Genomic DNA, 16,324 nt, shown 5'->3' with positions numbered 1-16,324 from the left:
AATACTTATTATAAATTAAAATAAAATTATTTATCTATAAAATATATAAAGGAAATTCTTTATTTTGAGTGTGCAACTTTTCTTTCAATTTCTAAAATATCATCTTTTCTATATATTAAGAATATTATAAAATATATTTTTATATTTAAAATATTTAAATTCAAGACTAAAAATATTTCCCAACTTGATATATCTGTTATTAACTTCTTATTATATATTAAATAAAAAAATGGATGGATTAATATTTGTAAAATGATAAACTGATAATTGATAAAGTAACCAGTGGTAAATGTGCAAGCAGCGTTGAGAGACAAAACGAAATGTACCTAAACGAGAGTTGACAAATTTTTTTCAAAATTTATGCGCAATTTTCTTTACTTAAAATTGTTAGTTAAAATTTGATAAATAATTTAAAATATTTAATTAAATTATTATTTAACTATTTATAACTATTAATTTTATGTGAAAATATTTGTACGAGAGTTTTTAACCAATATTTAAGGTGTTTTTTGAAGAAAGAATTTAAATAATAAATATTATATTAGTTAAAATCTGTTGTAATGTTGCTGGTTAAAATCTGTTGAATTGTTGCTGGTTGCTGTATTCTCCCTGTTGCTGTTGCTGGTTGCTGTGTTGGTAATTTAGTATATAGTTTTTTAGTTGCTGGTTGCTGCTAATTGCTATTGTATTTTACTGTGGTTTTTTTAGAGCTGTTGTTGTTTATTGTTGATTTGTTTAGAGTTGCTGTTAGTTGAATCAGGGAACTTTGGTGAAATGGTAGTGGTTGTTGTGTTTCTTAAAAACTGATTTAAGCAAATCCTTTGTTGATGAAAATATTTTTGGTTTCTTTGCTAGAATTTTAAATATGGCTTCATCTCAAACACCATCAGAAATGCCACCATCTCATGAACAAGCATCATCAGCAACTCCTACCCCTGATCTTACCACTAAAAGAGTTTATAATAATAGAGGAAAGACTGATCCAGCTTGGAGTCATTGTAAACAAATTGTGGAAAAAACAGGGAAAATTACTATGATGTGCATATATTGTGACAAACCTGTTAGGGGAGGTGGGATTAATCGATTTAAGTATCACTTGGCTGGAAAAGAAGGAGATGTTGAGAAGTGCAAAAAGGTTCCACCTGCTGTTGCTCATCAATTTGGGCAAAATATTGAAGAATTTATGAATAAGAAAAGGAAAACTCAAGAAAATTATGCAGAAAGTTATGGAGCATGTGATGATATTGAGGCTATAACAAAGGTATCTTCTATATTATTTATCTAATTTTAAAAAGCATTGTTCATTAAAATTTAATCTTTAGTTTAGTAATTACATAACTTGATAACATAGGAATCAAATGAGAAAGCAAAGTTATGATCCAATTTGTTTTGATACATTTGATGACCATTCGGATTGGATATTGGAAGATTCATCGCCGTTTTTAACTGCTGAAGAGGTTGATGCTCTACAAAATGATTTGACAAATATGTCCATTCAACCAACTTTGGATGATCTTGGTAAATTCTTCAATTGCTTGAATATTTTAATTGTCGGTTGCTATTACGAATTATTCTTGATATTGATTTGTCAAAAATACACAAATGTAGATCAATTAAATTTGGAAGATGACCAAGATAATGATGGACCAAGTAACAATGCTATGGAAGATATGGATACAAATCAAAATGAGGGAAATGTTGATCAAGCTCCTAATTTGCCCTATGAAGATGTTGATGCCGACTTTGAGCTCACCCCTTGGACTTGATTTAATGATTGTGTTATCTTTAACTTGCTCTAGTTGATTTAAATTGAGAATATATTTTGTACTAAAAACTAGTTTATTAACTCTTCTTTTAGATTATTAGTTATGTTTAAGACTTGATATTTGATTATTAAGGTTTGTAAGACTCGCATTTTAAGTTTTAAGACATTATTTCAATTTTATTAATATAATTTTATATTTTTTTAGTTATAACCGGGTTAACCGGGTGAATTAGTGACCCAACGGTTGAACCAGTAACCCGGTGACCCAGTGATCTCACCGGGTTGATTACCGGTTCGGTTCTGATAACTATGATGTCAGGACAACATTGAACCAAATGTTAGGGACAACTTTGGACTTACCCCAAGCGTTAGAGACAAAAACAATATTTTACTCTAAAAAATAATAAAAAAACTTTTATTTTAAAAAAAGTTATTTTTTCAATTTTTTTAGAAGTACTTAAATAATTTTTTAAAAAGTTATAATTTAATTTTAAAATTTACATTAAATATTAATACTATAATTTTTATAAATTAATAATAAAAAATATGGGTGTGTTTGGCAAATATGTTGGGAGGAAAAAAACACGTTACAATTTCTTGAAAACTTTGATTTTTTGTTTGGCTAATTTTTCTCTTTATGAATGCAGAAGTGATTTTGTAAACAAAATCACGTTTAAAAGAAACAACAATTTCTAGCGTCTGCCAACTTTTTCCATTGACATTCAACATTTATTTTTCTTTTACCAAGTTTATTCTTTATACATATTATTGTATTATTTATAAAATTTTTATTATTTTTTTATATGAACTCTTTTTTTATTATTTATTATTTATATTTTTTGTTAAATTTTTATTTGACATTATACATTTTTATAATTATAATTTTGTATATTATATTTATTATTATCTTTTTATAATATGATTTATTGATTCCACTAGGTAAAGTAAATTAAACAAAAAATTAACCATAAATAATAATAATAATAATAATAATAGTAAAATTGCCAAACATAAATCATGTTAGCACAAACTTATTTTTATTCAAAATTAATTTTATAAAATTACTTTCATTTAAATTTCAATTTCACATACCACAATTCAAACACACACTATAAAATTAAGATAAAATTTCAGTTACAATAAATTTTACGTAAAATTAATAACTAAAAATTGTTAAATAAAAATTTAATTAAATTAATTAAATTATTTAATATCTTTTAACTATATTCACAGCTAAATTTTACCTAAATTTAATTGAAATTAGTTGAAAAAATGAAAGTGTATGGATAGACTAAAATTCACGTGAGAAGAATATTATTTAACATTAAAAGGCGAGAGGGAAAAGACGTAAATAAAGTCTGGAAAGACAATGCATCTGTAATCTACTGTGTCGTGTGCCTTTGCCGCTCTCTCTGCCTCTCTCTTCTGGTTGGGACTGGGGAAATATACATAGTCTTGGGAGGTCAATTAGAGTGTATGCTCGCGATGGAAATAGCAGAAACTCCTAAGTCGGCAAGAATCCTTCTTAATTAGCTACCTTGCTTTCTTAATTCTTTAATTCTTTATTTTGTAACTGTTCCATTGCCATTTGTCATCAGCCTCTGGATTTGGATCGCTTTGCTGCCGATAGCTTTGTCATTCACATCGATGCCTTCTCTTCCTCTTCCCCCACCACCACTGCCGCCGCCACCACCACCGCTACCACTCCTCCTCCTAATAATAATCCCAGAATCACGGTACTCCTCTCCCTCTACTTTCCTAAATCATATTTACTCTTCTCTTTCTTCTTTTGCTCCAATTTATTCATAATTTAGACTCCTCAAAGCTCAAAGTTACTAGCCTCACTTTTTTTATTATTTTTCCGTGCATTATTATTGCTGTTGGCCTATTACACTTATTAATCTTAATGCTAAGCTTCGCAATCATGCTCCCATTTTCCACTGTCGTTAATTTATAATTTATTATTAGTATTATGCACTGAACTGAAAGGACAATATCCATTGATTTTTCTTTTTTCCTTTTTTTTTTGGCGCCCACTGGTTCAAGTGTCTTTCTCAAGATTATTGCTAGTACTACCAATTATTTCGCCCTTTAACATTTATTTTGAATGGATTATGAAATGTTAAAATTACAGCATCAGCAGGCTATCGAATTTAACCATTTTAACTGTGTAACTCTTTTAGTCTTATAAATTTTATTTTTAAAAATAACTTCAAAAAAAAAGTTGCAGAGGAGCCTTTCTAGGAAAGGATCTCAGCGTGGGGGCGAGAGGAAGGTGAATGGAAATGCAACACTTCATGATAAGGATACTGCTACATCCTCACCAAAAGGTACTCTTGTATTTCCTTGTAAATTATATTATATTTTGTTTTATATGAATATCTGATAAGCCAGGGGGGACCATGCGATCCACCTATATTGTTTCTTTTGTTTTAGTTGAACAGAATTATTATAATATAATGTAATTATCACCGCATTTGTTTGTTTGCATTATTATTAGCTGGCCATGGTTCATTGTAGATGTAAGACAGTAAAAGTAGAACACAACCACAGAGGTGACAAAATAAACTTGTCCTTCATTCCTCTATACATTAATTTGTTTATGTCTCAATTAATTAAAAATATTTTATTACCAAGCTGTGCATGTGTGGGGTGCCCCTGATTGAAGGTCTCACCTTGCTGGATTATTATAATCGCCGTCTCTATCATCATCATCATATAGAACGATAAACATCTATCGGTTATATATGTATAGGTTGTAAGTGAAAGTGAAAGAGGACCCTACGACTGCAGGGTCAAACATATATAGCAGAAGGATGATTACATTTACATGGCTAGCTAGTTGGTTAGGGGAAAGTGAATGATTACATTACATTTACATGCCTAGTTTGGTGCAAGTACATTGGAATGGTAGTTTTGGGGGTTGGGGACTTGGGGCCACAAGTTGTGAAATAGATATAATAAAGGTGAAAACTCAGCTGCAGTCGACTTCACGTGAAGTTGATAGTTGAGAGTTATTAGATGAAAATTTAGTTAAATAAGTCAAATCATCTAACGGCCCTAGTTATCAACTTCATGTGAAGTCAAGTGTACCTCCCTTTTACCACTTGTATTGTATTGTATATGTATAGTTTTTTTTCTTTGTATTGGTATGATGGGTGGAATTGATGATTGAAGTTGTGTGCAGCAGTTGGTGGGTCATGCACGCCCGAAAAGGCCGCACTACTGGGAGTAGGGTCCATCGATCATTCCATCAACCCACGCATCCATCATCAGATTCCTGTAACACCCACCGGCACCACCGCTGCCGAAAGTGCCAAATCTCTTACTTGTTCTTCGCTACCTTGTAAGTACACTTATCCTTTGTCATCTTATTACTCTCTGTCTTTTGATTTGCTCTAATTGGTGATGCTGTGGAACAAAAACAGGTCAAGCATGGGAACAATGTTGCTGATATACTTCACTCTTGCAATCAGTAAGCAAAATTCAGATGACTGATGATTGATTTCAATGAACCCCGATTATAGGGTATACATATATACATGCGGATAAAAGGGCATGCGTTGCGGAGAAAAGACAGAACATACACCGGAATAGAAATGTGCATTTGGCTACTGGCGATTACGACGATAGATAAATGCAAACACAGAAGACATGTTTATGCCAACGGAAGACAAAACAGATCACACGGCATTGCGCATTAGTTTAGCCTATTGCAGTGCATGTGGAGGATCAGAAATCACTGTTTTGCTCTTACGTTGATGAAATGAATTAGCATGTGATGAACGTTAATCTTACTCCTTGTTTTCCGCATATATATATGTATATGTATATATGTATGTTGTCAACTATAGTTTCAGCTTGAGCAGAGGGAAAGAAAAGAAAACCAATATTGAATATACTTGTATAGTGTTTGCCTACGCGGCTGACACAAGCGCATCCATCCCTAAGGCTGCGTTTGTTTATTGTCTTTTAAATATACGAACACAGATACAAATACACAAAGAGACATATACACAAAGATACACAAATTTTTTATTGTGTTTGGTGATATTGGACAAGACACACAATATATATAAAATATCAATTTTACCCTTATATTATCACCAATGGAATAAGGACAAGAGTAAATTACTAAGGATAAAAGAGTAAATATTTGTGTCTCATCAATGTGTCTCCGTGTCTCATCTTTTTTGAAGGATACCAAATACATGTATTTTATGTATGTTTGTGTGTCACCGTGTCCTTCAAAAATCTGTGTCTTAGCAAACAAACGATGGACGTGTACCACCGTGTCTATGTATTAGTGTCTGTGTCTCATCAAACAAACACAGCATAAAGGCTTTTTTTTCCCATTTTGTAAGAAATAGTGTGCAATTCAGGGACAAAAGAAAGAACGACGATTCATTTTTAAGCATTCCTTTTTCGGAGTAGACTAGGTACTTAGCAAATGTCACATGAAAGTGACAAATGAACGAACAACCTTAACTCCAGACAAATGATACTGATGTTGTGAGAGATCATGCTATGCTAACGATACATTGTGCTGTCATCAACCATAAAATATTGAGTTTAATACATACTAAGGTGCGTGGGAAAAATTAAATCGCTAATCCGAAACTCCTACTTCATCAAATGACGAGTTCAAGAAGACATTCCAACGAAAGATAAAAAAGAAATAAGAACTGCAGAACAAATATAATAGACGGTAAGAACAAGTTATATCTTGCTTAGGCCATTTATCATAACACATATTTGACTTCTAACTCAGAAATTGAAGAATCCAGTTACAACTTACAACTTCCTCTCCATCCCCTAGTAGTTGTTGAGTTTCGTCCATGTGCTTGTTTCAGTCCTACTAAGCAGCAAGATGAGAACTCCTGAGTCTCGTATTATTTTGCAAAAATATTGTGTACACTAAAATCAATCTAGTTATCAATATAAAATACATATTGTTGAGTTTAGTGAACTAAATCATGATTAAGATGATGACTAAATATTATTGGGTTAATTATCAATTTTTTGTGTAATGTTGTTTGGTTTAGTGTGTAGAAATTAAACTAAGTTGAAACTGGCCCAAGAAACATGAAGTTAAGCCCCAACTGAATTTGGCCCAAATACACACACACACTCAATGTCCAATGTTCATTTGCCTCCACCTCAAATGCTTCTCATCTCATACAAAAACAGACCCTTAGCAAAATAAAAAAATAAAAACACATTGGCCCAAACCAAGCCTGATTTGGTGATCCATAACCAAAACTTACACTCCTGAAACTTGAACTTCAATTCATTTGAATTCATTCTCACATCCACCGAACTAACAATTCTCTCTTCTCTCTCTTCTCTTTCTTTAACATCACATCATCTCTGAAGCAAGAAAAAAGAAAAGAAAATGGGTTACAACAAGAGAGAAGATCTCAACCGAACAGAGAATCACAAAAATGAGATTTCTCCATTTGTACTTCATCAAGGAACGTTGAATAAATTAACTGGGCTACAAGCACCGAACCGAAAACTATGAAGAAATTGAAGTCGATGGTGCTTTGCTTTGAATCAATAGTCAAGAAACAAACTTGGGGCCAAAGTAAAGACGAACGACCTAGATTCAAGATTCTTGAAGAAAAAAGTTGAGAGAGAAAGGTATAGTTGCATGTCACTGCTTCTGCTCTCTCTTACCTCTGTGAACGCCGCTGCTGATTCTGATCTTGGAAGAAAAAAAAACCAACATGTGTTAATCAAGGTTTCAAGCCTAGGAAGCTTCACTCTTCTATAATAAGGGTGAACGGCCAAGGATTGGAGCAAGGAGTGAGAGCACACGTTTGGATTCCCATAACTCTTTGAGCCGTTAATTCTTCGAAAGAGCTCCCTCTCCTTAACGAGTTGGACCCAGGGAAGACTGTTAAGAAAGACCACAACCAAGGACGAACTAGAAAAGGTAACATTTTATGATAACCCTAACAAATTCACATACATTGGTAGTGCACTTTCAGGACAGGAAAGATCTCGGCTAATACAAATTCTACAAGACAACGCCGATCTCTTGGCGTGGACCCCGGCAGACATGCCAGGAATAGACCCCGACATCATTTGCCACAAACTTGCTGTAGACCCGTCGATCAAACCCATCGCACAGAAAAAGCGCAACCTCAAAACAGAAAGGAGGCAAGCATCCCTTGAGGAAACAACAAAGCTACTAGCAGCAGGTTTCATTAAAGAAGCAAGGTTCACAACATGGTTATCAAAGATTGTCATGGTAAGAAAAAGCACAGGTAAATGGCGCATGTGCGTCGACTTTACTATTCTCAATAAAGCATGCCCTAAAATGCATACCCGTTGCCTTGTATTGACAAATTAGTGGACAACACTTCAGGCTTCAAATGTTTGAGCTTCATGGATGCATATTCTGGGTATAACCAGATTCTAATGCATCTAGAGGACCAGTATAAGACAGCCTTTATAACAGAATTTGGCAATTTTTGTTACAGAATATTGCCTTTTGGCCTTAAGAATGCAGGTGCAACATATCAACGCCTAATGGACAAAGTCTTTAGTCAATAGATTGGACGAAATATGGAGGTGTATGTCGACGACATGGTGATCAAGACCCCAGCAGAAGACTCCCACTGCAATGATCTGACCGAGGTTTTCCACCAAGTCCGAGCATACAACATGAAACTTAATCCCGAAAAGTGCACCTTTGGCATACAAGGAGGAAAATTTTTAGGCTTCATGTTAACATCCAAAGGAATTGAGGCAAATCCTGAAAAATGCACCGCCATCCTCAACATGGCCAGTCCGAGGACTGTGAAGGAAGTTCAAAAACTGACTGGAAGAATTGCAGCTCTGTCACGGTTCTTGCCAACAATAGGAAATAGGTCATATCATTTCTTTCAAACCATATCAAAAGGTAAACAATTTGAGTGGACCGAGGCTTACAAAAAATCTTTTGCAGAATTAAAGGCCATGTTAACATCTCCCCAGATACTACAAAAATCAGAGTTCGGTAGGCCGTTTTATTTATATTTATCTATTGCTGACCAAGCTATAATTTTAGCTCTTGTATTTGAAACAGGGAAAGCATAAAGGCCAGTATACTTCGTCAGCAAGGTTTTTGAATCAGCTGAAAAAAGATACCCAAAATTGGAACAATTGGCTCTGACCTTGGTGATCACGCTCGAAGACTCAGACATTATTTTCAAAGTCATACCATAATAGTTCAGACAGACCAACCACTCTGGCAGATCTTAACAAGGCCGGAAGTAGCGGGGAGACTAATAAAATGGTCTATTGAGTTATCGAAATTCGACATTCAATACCAACCAAGACCAGCACTGAACTCACAAATTTTAGCCGACTTCATCTCAGAGTGGACCAATCCACGTGAACATCCTGAACCAAAGAACTGGGTTTTGTATGTGGATGGGGCCTCTAACAATGACGGAACGGGAGCAGGAATCATATTGGATGATGGAAGGAACATAACAGTCGAATAATCAATACGATTCTGCTTCAAAGCCAGTAGTAACCAAGCAGAATATGAAGCTCTTATTGCGGGAATGACCCTCGCACTAAGACTTCAGGCACCTGGAATCACGGTTCATTGTGACTCTCTTCTGGTGGTCCAACAGGTAAATGGAACATTTCAGGTAAAAGATGTTCTACTAGAAAAGTATTGGCATTTAGTGAAGGAACTCATTTCAAAATTCAAAAACTTTGAAATTATTCACATACAAAGAGAAAATAACAACCGAGCTGATATTTTATCCAAATTGGCAACAACAAGAAAAACAAAAAAATCTACCAAAACTCTCACAACTAACGCTAGAAAAGCCTAGCATAAACCTAACACATATACTGAGCATTTTGCAAGATGAAGACTGGAAGACTCCGATAATAACATACATCAGCAGCGGAATACTCCCATCAAACAAAGCTAATCCAAAACTCTTCAAAAGACAGGCTAGCTTCTACACAATGCTGAGAACCGAGCTATACAAGCGCGGATTCTCCAGACCACTTCTCAAATGCCTTAGCAAGGAAGAGGCAGACCTGGCAATAGACGAGATCCACGAAGGAGTATGCAGTAACCACATTGGTGGCCAAGCACTCGCAGCAAAGCTAGTCAGAGCTGGGTACTATTAGCCAACCATGAAAAGAGATTGCACGAGCAAGGTCCAAAAGTGTGATAACTGTTAGAAGCACGGAAGGTGATACACAGCCCGGCTGAGGTCTTACATAGCTCAGAAGTAAGTTGGCCTTTTTACAAATGGGAAATGGACATCCTAAGACCTTTTCCAAAGGCACCAGGTCAGGTAAAATTTCTTTTAGTTTGCATAGATTACTTCTCCAAATGGATAGAGGCACAACCATTAGCACAAATCACAGCCGACAAGGTACAATCTTTCCTTTGGAAAAACATAATCTGTAGATATGGAATACCAGGTGAACTCATATATGATCATGGAAGACAATTCACTGATTCTCGACTTGCTTCATTCTTACAGAATTTTCACATCGAACATCACTTTAGCTCAGTCGAGTACCCTCAGACAAATGGTCAGGCAGAAGCCACCAACCAGGTCCTCTTACAAGCTATGAGAAAGAAGCTGGGCAATGCAAAAGGAGAATGGGCAGAGCTAGTCCCAGAAGTATTATGGGCCTACAATACAACAGTACACTCCTCCACAGGGGAAACCCCTTTCTGATTAGTATACGGCACAAAGGCAATGATCACGGTGGAGGTATCCAACCCCACGCTTAGAGTCCAGCTATGAGATGATGACAACAACGATAATACACAAAAAGCCGAGCTTGACGTAATTGAAGAATCTAGAGAAGAGGCATCCCTCAAACAAAGGACATTACAGCAGGTGGTGCAACGAAGATACAATAAAAAAGTCATCCCCAGAGCATTTACAGAAGGAGATCTAGTACTAAGAAAGATCGAAGAAGCTCGGCAACCACCTGGACATGGCAAGTTATCAGCCACATGGGACGGACCTTACAGAGTCACCAGAGCATTCGGAAAGGGGGCCTACTCACTGCAAAACTTAGTGGGGAGCACATCTCAGGAACATGGAACATCTCATCACTCAAGCAATATTTCTCTTAGAGAGTATAGCTCGGCAAGTGATGGTACTCTTTTTCCTCCTCATGAGTTTTTTCACCCACATTGGGTTTTTACTCAAGAGAAGGTTTTAATGGGGCCGGATGCCAACCACAAATTTTCCTGTAAAAATTCTTTCCCATACATAAATAAACAATACACATTTCAATGAAAAACGAATCATAGCAAATATTAGGTCATAACCATTTCACTGTCAATAATGCCTACAAAATATAACCGAGCTCCATACTCGAATAAACAAAACATACAAAGCCAAGGTCAAATCAACAAAACAAAAATGACAGCAAATTCCATACAGTTTTTTCAAAAGAAAAAAAATGAAACAATAATTGTTACAAAGCTTAATCATCTTTCTCCCCAATGCTGGAACCACCATCTTTTTCTTCAGCAGGGACCTCATCATCAACCAAGTTACCATTAACCACAATCTTCGTAGCATCCAATTTGCCAGCATCAACTTCAGGAAACAATGCTTTCAACTGCGACACGGCTCGCTCAAACCCTTGAGCAAATAACTCATAGACCTCCGTCTCCAATTCTCCCAACCGAGCGAGCAGTTGACTATTCTAAATTTTCAGCTCATCCATCTCTTTGTCAAGAGCCTCTCTTCAACTCTTAAACTCAGAGCTCTTGGATTTAAGTGATAAGGTAAGTTCTTTAATTTTTCTTATCCTTCTCCTCAGCCTCTTTAGATAAGTCAGCAATAGTAATAGAGTTCACCTTCTCAGCCTCAAAAACAAGCTCTTGTGTTTGGCCAATGGACACAAGACGAGCTCCAATAACCTATAAAACCACAACTAGTCAAAAAACAAACAGACAATCTTGAAAAGAAATAAAATTGAAAATAAACATACCTGCAAAAATCGGCTAACTCCCAAAGGGCCAACCTTACTAACCATATCCACGTCCTCAAAAAACTGAGTACATTGGTCGGCCAAGGTCATAAAAGGAAACAACTTACTCCAGAGAGATTTTGCATGATCCTCAACCAAATAGCCATGGAGGACTTTTTGGGACTCATAGGATGACTCTACCAAATCAAGCTGAACTCCATCCTCATCCCTTAGGTCAATAGTCTTTGAGCTCTTTGAGCTATTTATTCGGACGGATCACTTCTCCTTCATGGTTTTCATGTTGCAGTTCTTTTTCTCAGTTTAGTCTGTCTGAGTTTTATTGGTAAAAGGCAAACATGGTGAGGTTTGTAAGAAAAAGTCAATGAGTGAAAAAAGACGGAGAGTTAGACTTAGAGAAAAAATCTAACTTATTTCAGAAATCCTTTGTATGTATTTCTGTTTTGTGGTCATGATCCTGGGAGATTCCCTTACAAGTTGGGTTAGCACTTTGCAGTTGAAAGCTAGGGTGAGTCCTAATCAAGTTTAGATTGGGTTAGAATTTGGACTTGTCCCAGATAGGATTGGGTAGATCCTAAGGAGAATTGGTAATTGTAATCTATTGAAAAGATAGTGAAATTTTATAATTGTTGTGATGGAGACTGGATGTAGGCTGTATTGCATTGGGTAGCCGAACTAGGATATTAGCCTCATGGCCTTGTAGTTTGCAATATCTGCAAATGACGGAGCCCTCTGATTCATTAAGAGTTGCTCATCTGGAAAGGTCTCAGTCACAGAAGTGGGTTCTTGATTCCCTTCTTCAGGCTCAATCCTGGAAAGATGGTCAGCAACTTGATTCTCTGGCCCTTTCCTATCTCTAATCTCAATATCAAACTCCTAAAGAAGGAGCACCCACCTAATCAATCTTAGTTTAGAATCCTGCTTAATTAAAAGGTAATTAAGAGTAGCATGGTCAATAAAAACAATAATCTTAGAACTAATTAAATAGGACCTAAACTTATCAAAAGCATAAACTACAACCAGTAATTCTTTTTTTATAGTTGTGCAATTCTTTTGCGCGTCATTTAGCACATGGCTAGCATAGTAAATGATGTGCATAAGCTTGTCTTATCTCTGTCCTAGGACGGCTCCAATAACATAATGACTGGCATCATACATCAATTCAAATGGTAAATCCCAGTTGGGAGGAGCTATGATGGGAGCAGAGACAAGCCTAGCTTTCAGAGTTTCAAAGGCATGCAAACAATCATTATCAAAATTAAAAGGAATGTCCGCAACCAAGAGGTTTCTCAAAGGTTTAGCAATCTTAGAAAAATCCTTTATAAATCTCTTATAAAATTCTACATATCCCAAGAAACTCTGGATTGCCTTAACATTAGTGGGTGGTGGTAATTTTTCGATTACCTCCACCTTAGCTTTATCAACCTCAATTTCTTTACTTGAAATTCGGTGCCCAAGAACAATACATTCAGTGACCATAAAGTGATATTTTTCCCAATTTAAAACAAGGTTTGTTTCTTGGTGCCGTTTCAAGACAGAGGAAAGATGCTTAAGGCATGAATCAAAAGAATTACCAAAAATAGAAAAATTATCCATAAATACCTCAATGAACTTTTCAACCATATTTGAGAAAATAGAGAGCATACACCTCTGAAAAGTTGTTGGGGGCATTACAGAGTCCAAACGGCATCCTTCTGTAAGCAAATACTCCAAAGGGACAAGTGAATGTTTTCTTCTCTTGATCTTCAGAGTCCACTTCAATTTCATTATAGCTAGAATATCCATCTAGAAAATAATAAAAAGCATGGTCGACTAACCTATCAAGTATCTGATCAATGAAAGGCAGGGAAAAGTGATCCTTTCTTGTTGCATTATTGAGCCTCCTGTAATCAATACAAATATGTCACCTAGTGACAATCCTTGTGGGGATAAGCTCATTCTTTTCATTCTTGATTACTATCATCCCTCTTTTCTTGGGAACCACTTGCACAGGACTCACCTATGAGCTGTTAGAAATAGGGTAAATAATTTTGGCTTCCCAAAGCTTCATCATTACCTCTTTTTGGACGACTTCTTTTATAGTTGGATTTAGCTGTCTCTGTGGTTGCACATCCGGTTTAGCATCATCCTCAAGCAAGATCTTGTGCATACATTTGGCTGGACTAATCCCCTTCAAATCACCAATGGTCCACCCAAGAGTTGTTTTATGACTCTTGAGCACTACAAGTAACACATCCTCCTCCTCATGCCTCAAAGAGAAGCTAATAAGCACTGGATATCTATCTTGCTCGCCTAGGAATTCATACTTCAAAGAGGCAGGCAAGGGCTTCAACTCAAGCTTCGGAGCTCCTTCCTTAGTACTAGGCGTGTGAGACTCCTCCTTCTGAGGTGGTAAAATCATCAATATCAAGCAAATCTTTCCAGAGCATCATTAAGTTCTTCAGCTTCAAATACCTCTTTGATCAGAGGCTCAATCAAATCAACTTTCGTACACCCTTTAGAATCATTAGGGTGTTGCAAATCCTCAAGCACATTTAGGACAACCTCCTCTTCATTGACTCTCAAAGTCAATTCCCCCTTATGAACATCAATAAGAGCTCCCCCTATAGCTAAAAAGGATCTTCCAAGAATAATTGAGGCATTTTTTTCCTCTTTCATATCCAGTATGAAAAAAAGAGAAATATGAGTGGGTCTTACTTCATCAATTCGGAGCTTTCTCATCAAAGAAAAAGGCATGAGGTTGATGCTAGCTCTAAGATCACATAAAGCTCTCTGAATAGTGATGTTTCCGATGGTGCAAGGAATAAAAAAACTCCCTGGATCTTGTATTTTCTCAGGGAGGTCCTGTTGAATGATGGCATTGCATTCCTTGATAAGCACCGCTATTTCACTCTCTTTTCAATTCCTCTTATTAGTCAACAATTCCTTCATAAATTTGGCGTAAAGAGACATTTGCTCAAGGGCCTCTATAAAAAGAATATTTGATTTGAAACTTCCTGAAGACTTCTAAAAATTTGGAGAATTACTTGTCCTTGGAAGCCTTCTAAAGTCTCTGAGGATATGACATCTTAGACTTGTACTCAGGAGCCTTAGGTGACGCCGGGTACTTCTCAAGATCAACCAGAAATGGGTTGTTCGGGTGTCTAGAGATGGCGTGCTCTACCTCTTCATTTTTCTTCTTTGGAGCTTCTTTTTCAACTAGCACCTCACTAACATTTTCCTTTGAACCTGCTATCTTACCACTTCTCAGATGGATGGCATTGCATTCCTCCCTTGCATTAGGCACTGTGTCATTAAGAAGAGTATTAGGAGGCCTCTTAGGTACTTGCTTGCTCAACTGACCCAGTTGAAACTCCAAGTTCCTGAGTGAAGCTATGTTTCCTGCATAAAATTATGAGTATTCTTAGAGAGTTCTGCAATAATAGATTCCAAGTCAGGAGAATTTTGAGACTGAGAAGGTGCTTGTTGTGGTTGAGAGGGCTGAAACTACTGGTTGCTGAAGTTATTCTGCTTGAAATTGTCCTGAGAATTGTTGCCAAAATTTTGTTGCATTTGTTCTTGATTTTCCCAACCAAAATTAAGATGATTCTTCCACCCCGGATTATACTTAGAGAAAATATCATTGTTGGAGGGTCTAGAGGAATTACCCATGTAATTAACCTGTTTAGGAGGAAATTGAGCATAATCATAATTCTCATATTGAGGGAAGCCACCACTCATGTCATAAAATGTATCTCTAGTATTAACAGCGGAGTCTTACATTTCACTCAAGTGTTGGGTAATGACATTGATCTATTGAGACATGACCTTGTTCTGAGCAAGAATGGCATCCAGAGTATCCAATTTCATGACTCCTTTTCTCACAGAGGTCCTCTCAGAAGAGTACAAGTATTGGTTGTTAGCAACTATTTCAATCAACTCCATAGCTTCTTCAGGGGTCTTTTCATATGGAGGGATTCGCTTGCAGAATTATCTAGAGACATCTTGCCGGTCTTAGTAACTCCATCATAAAATATCTGTAATTGAATCCAGTCTGAGAACATGTCAGGAAGACATTTTTTGAGCATCAACTTATATCTCTCCCAAACTTCATAAAGAGATTCACCCTCTCTCTGCCTAAAAGTCTAAACATCTGTCATAAGCTTAGTCAGCTTCTGAGGTAGAAAAAACTTGGTCAGAAACTTGTTGACCAACTTGTCCCAAGTATCCAAGCTCTTCTTAGGTTGTGTATCAAGCCACTACTTGACTCTATCTCATATAACAAATGAAAAGAGGAGCAACTTATAAATATCAGGCTGAACACCATTGGTCTTCACAACGTCATAGATCTACAAAAAATTAGAAATAAACAAGTCTGGGTCTTCCTGCGGGAGTCCATAAAACAGGCAATTCAGTTGCGCCAAAATAATGAGTTAAAGCTTCAGCTCAAAATTGTTAGCAGCCACAAGAGGTACAACAATACTATTCACATAAAAATTGGAACTAGGAACAGTGTATGAACCAAGTGTCCTTCTGGGTTGCACAGAAATATTCTGACCATTGAGAACAAGAGGATTAACAACATTGTTGTTGTTGGAA

At 36.2% G+C, this 16,324-nt stretch overlaps 2 protein-coding genes across 2 annotated transcripts; both read left to right on the top strand.

Moving 5' to 3' along the window:
* Positions 1–568: 568 nt before the first annotated feature.
* Positions 569–1,901, top strand: LOC107488624 (uncharacterized). Its single transcript, XM_016109379.3, has 3 exons — positions 569–1,261; positions 1,352–1,518; positions 1,609–1,901. Exons 2-3 carry the CDS (start codon positions 1,359–1,361, stop codon positions 1,764–1,766), a joined length of 318 nt encoding a protein of 105 aa, XP_015964865.1. The 5' UTR covers positions 569–1,261; positions 1,352–1,358; the 3' UTR covers positions 1,767–1,901.
* A 1,232-nt stretch (positions 1,902–3,133) lies between these two features.
* LOC107488595 (uncharacterized) lies at positions 3,134–5,095 on the top strand (the record flags this gene model as incomplete). Its single annotated transcript, XM_021142422.2, has 4 exons — positions 3,134–3,277; positions 3,364–3,501; positions 3,996–4,095; positions 4,953–5,095. Coding segments are annotated over exons 1-4 (417 nt in total), but the record flags the coding sequence as incomplete, so codon positions are not given.
* Between the last annotated feature and the right edge of the window lie 11,229 nt (positions 5,096–16,324).

Source organism: Arachis duranensis, chromosome 5, assembly GCF_000817695.3.
Source record: "Arachis duranensis cultivar V14167 chromosome 5, aradu.V14167.gnm2.J7QH, whole genome shotgun sequence".
NCBI lineage: Eukaryota > Viridiplantae > Streptophyta > Magnoliopsida > Fabales > Fabaceae > Arachis > Arachis duranensis.
The sequence above is the reverse complement of the archived record's forward strand: the minus strand, read 5'-3'. Positions and strand labels throughout refer to the sequence as shown.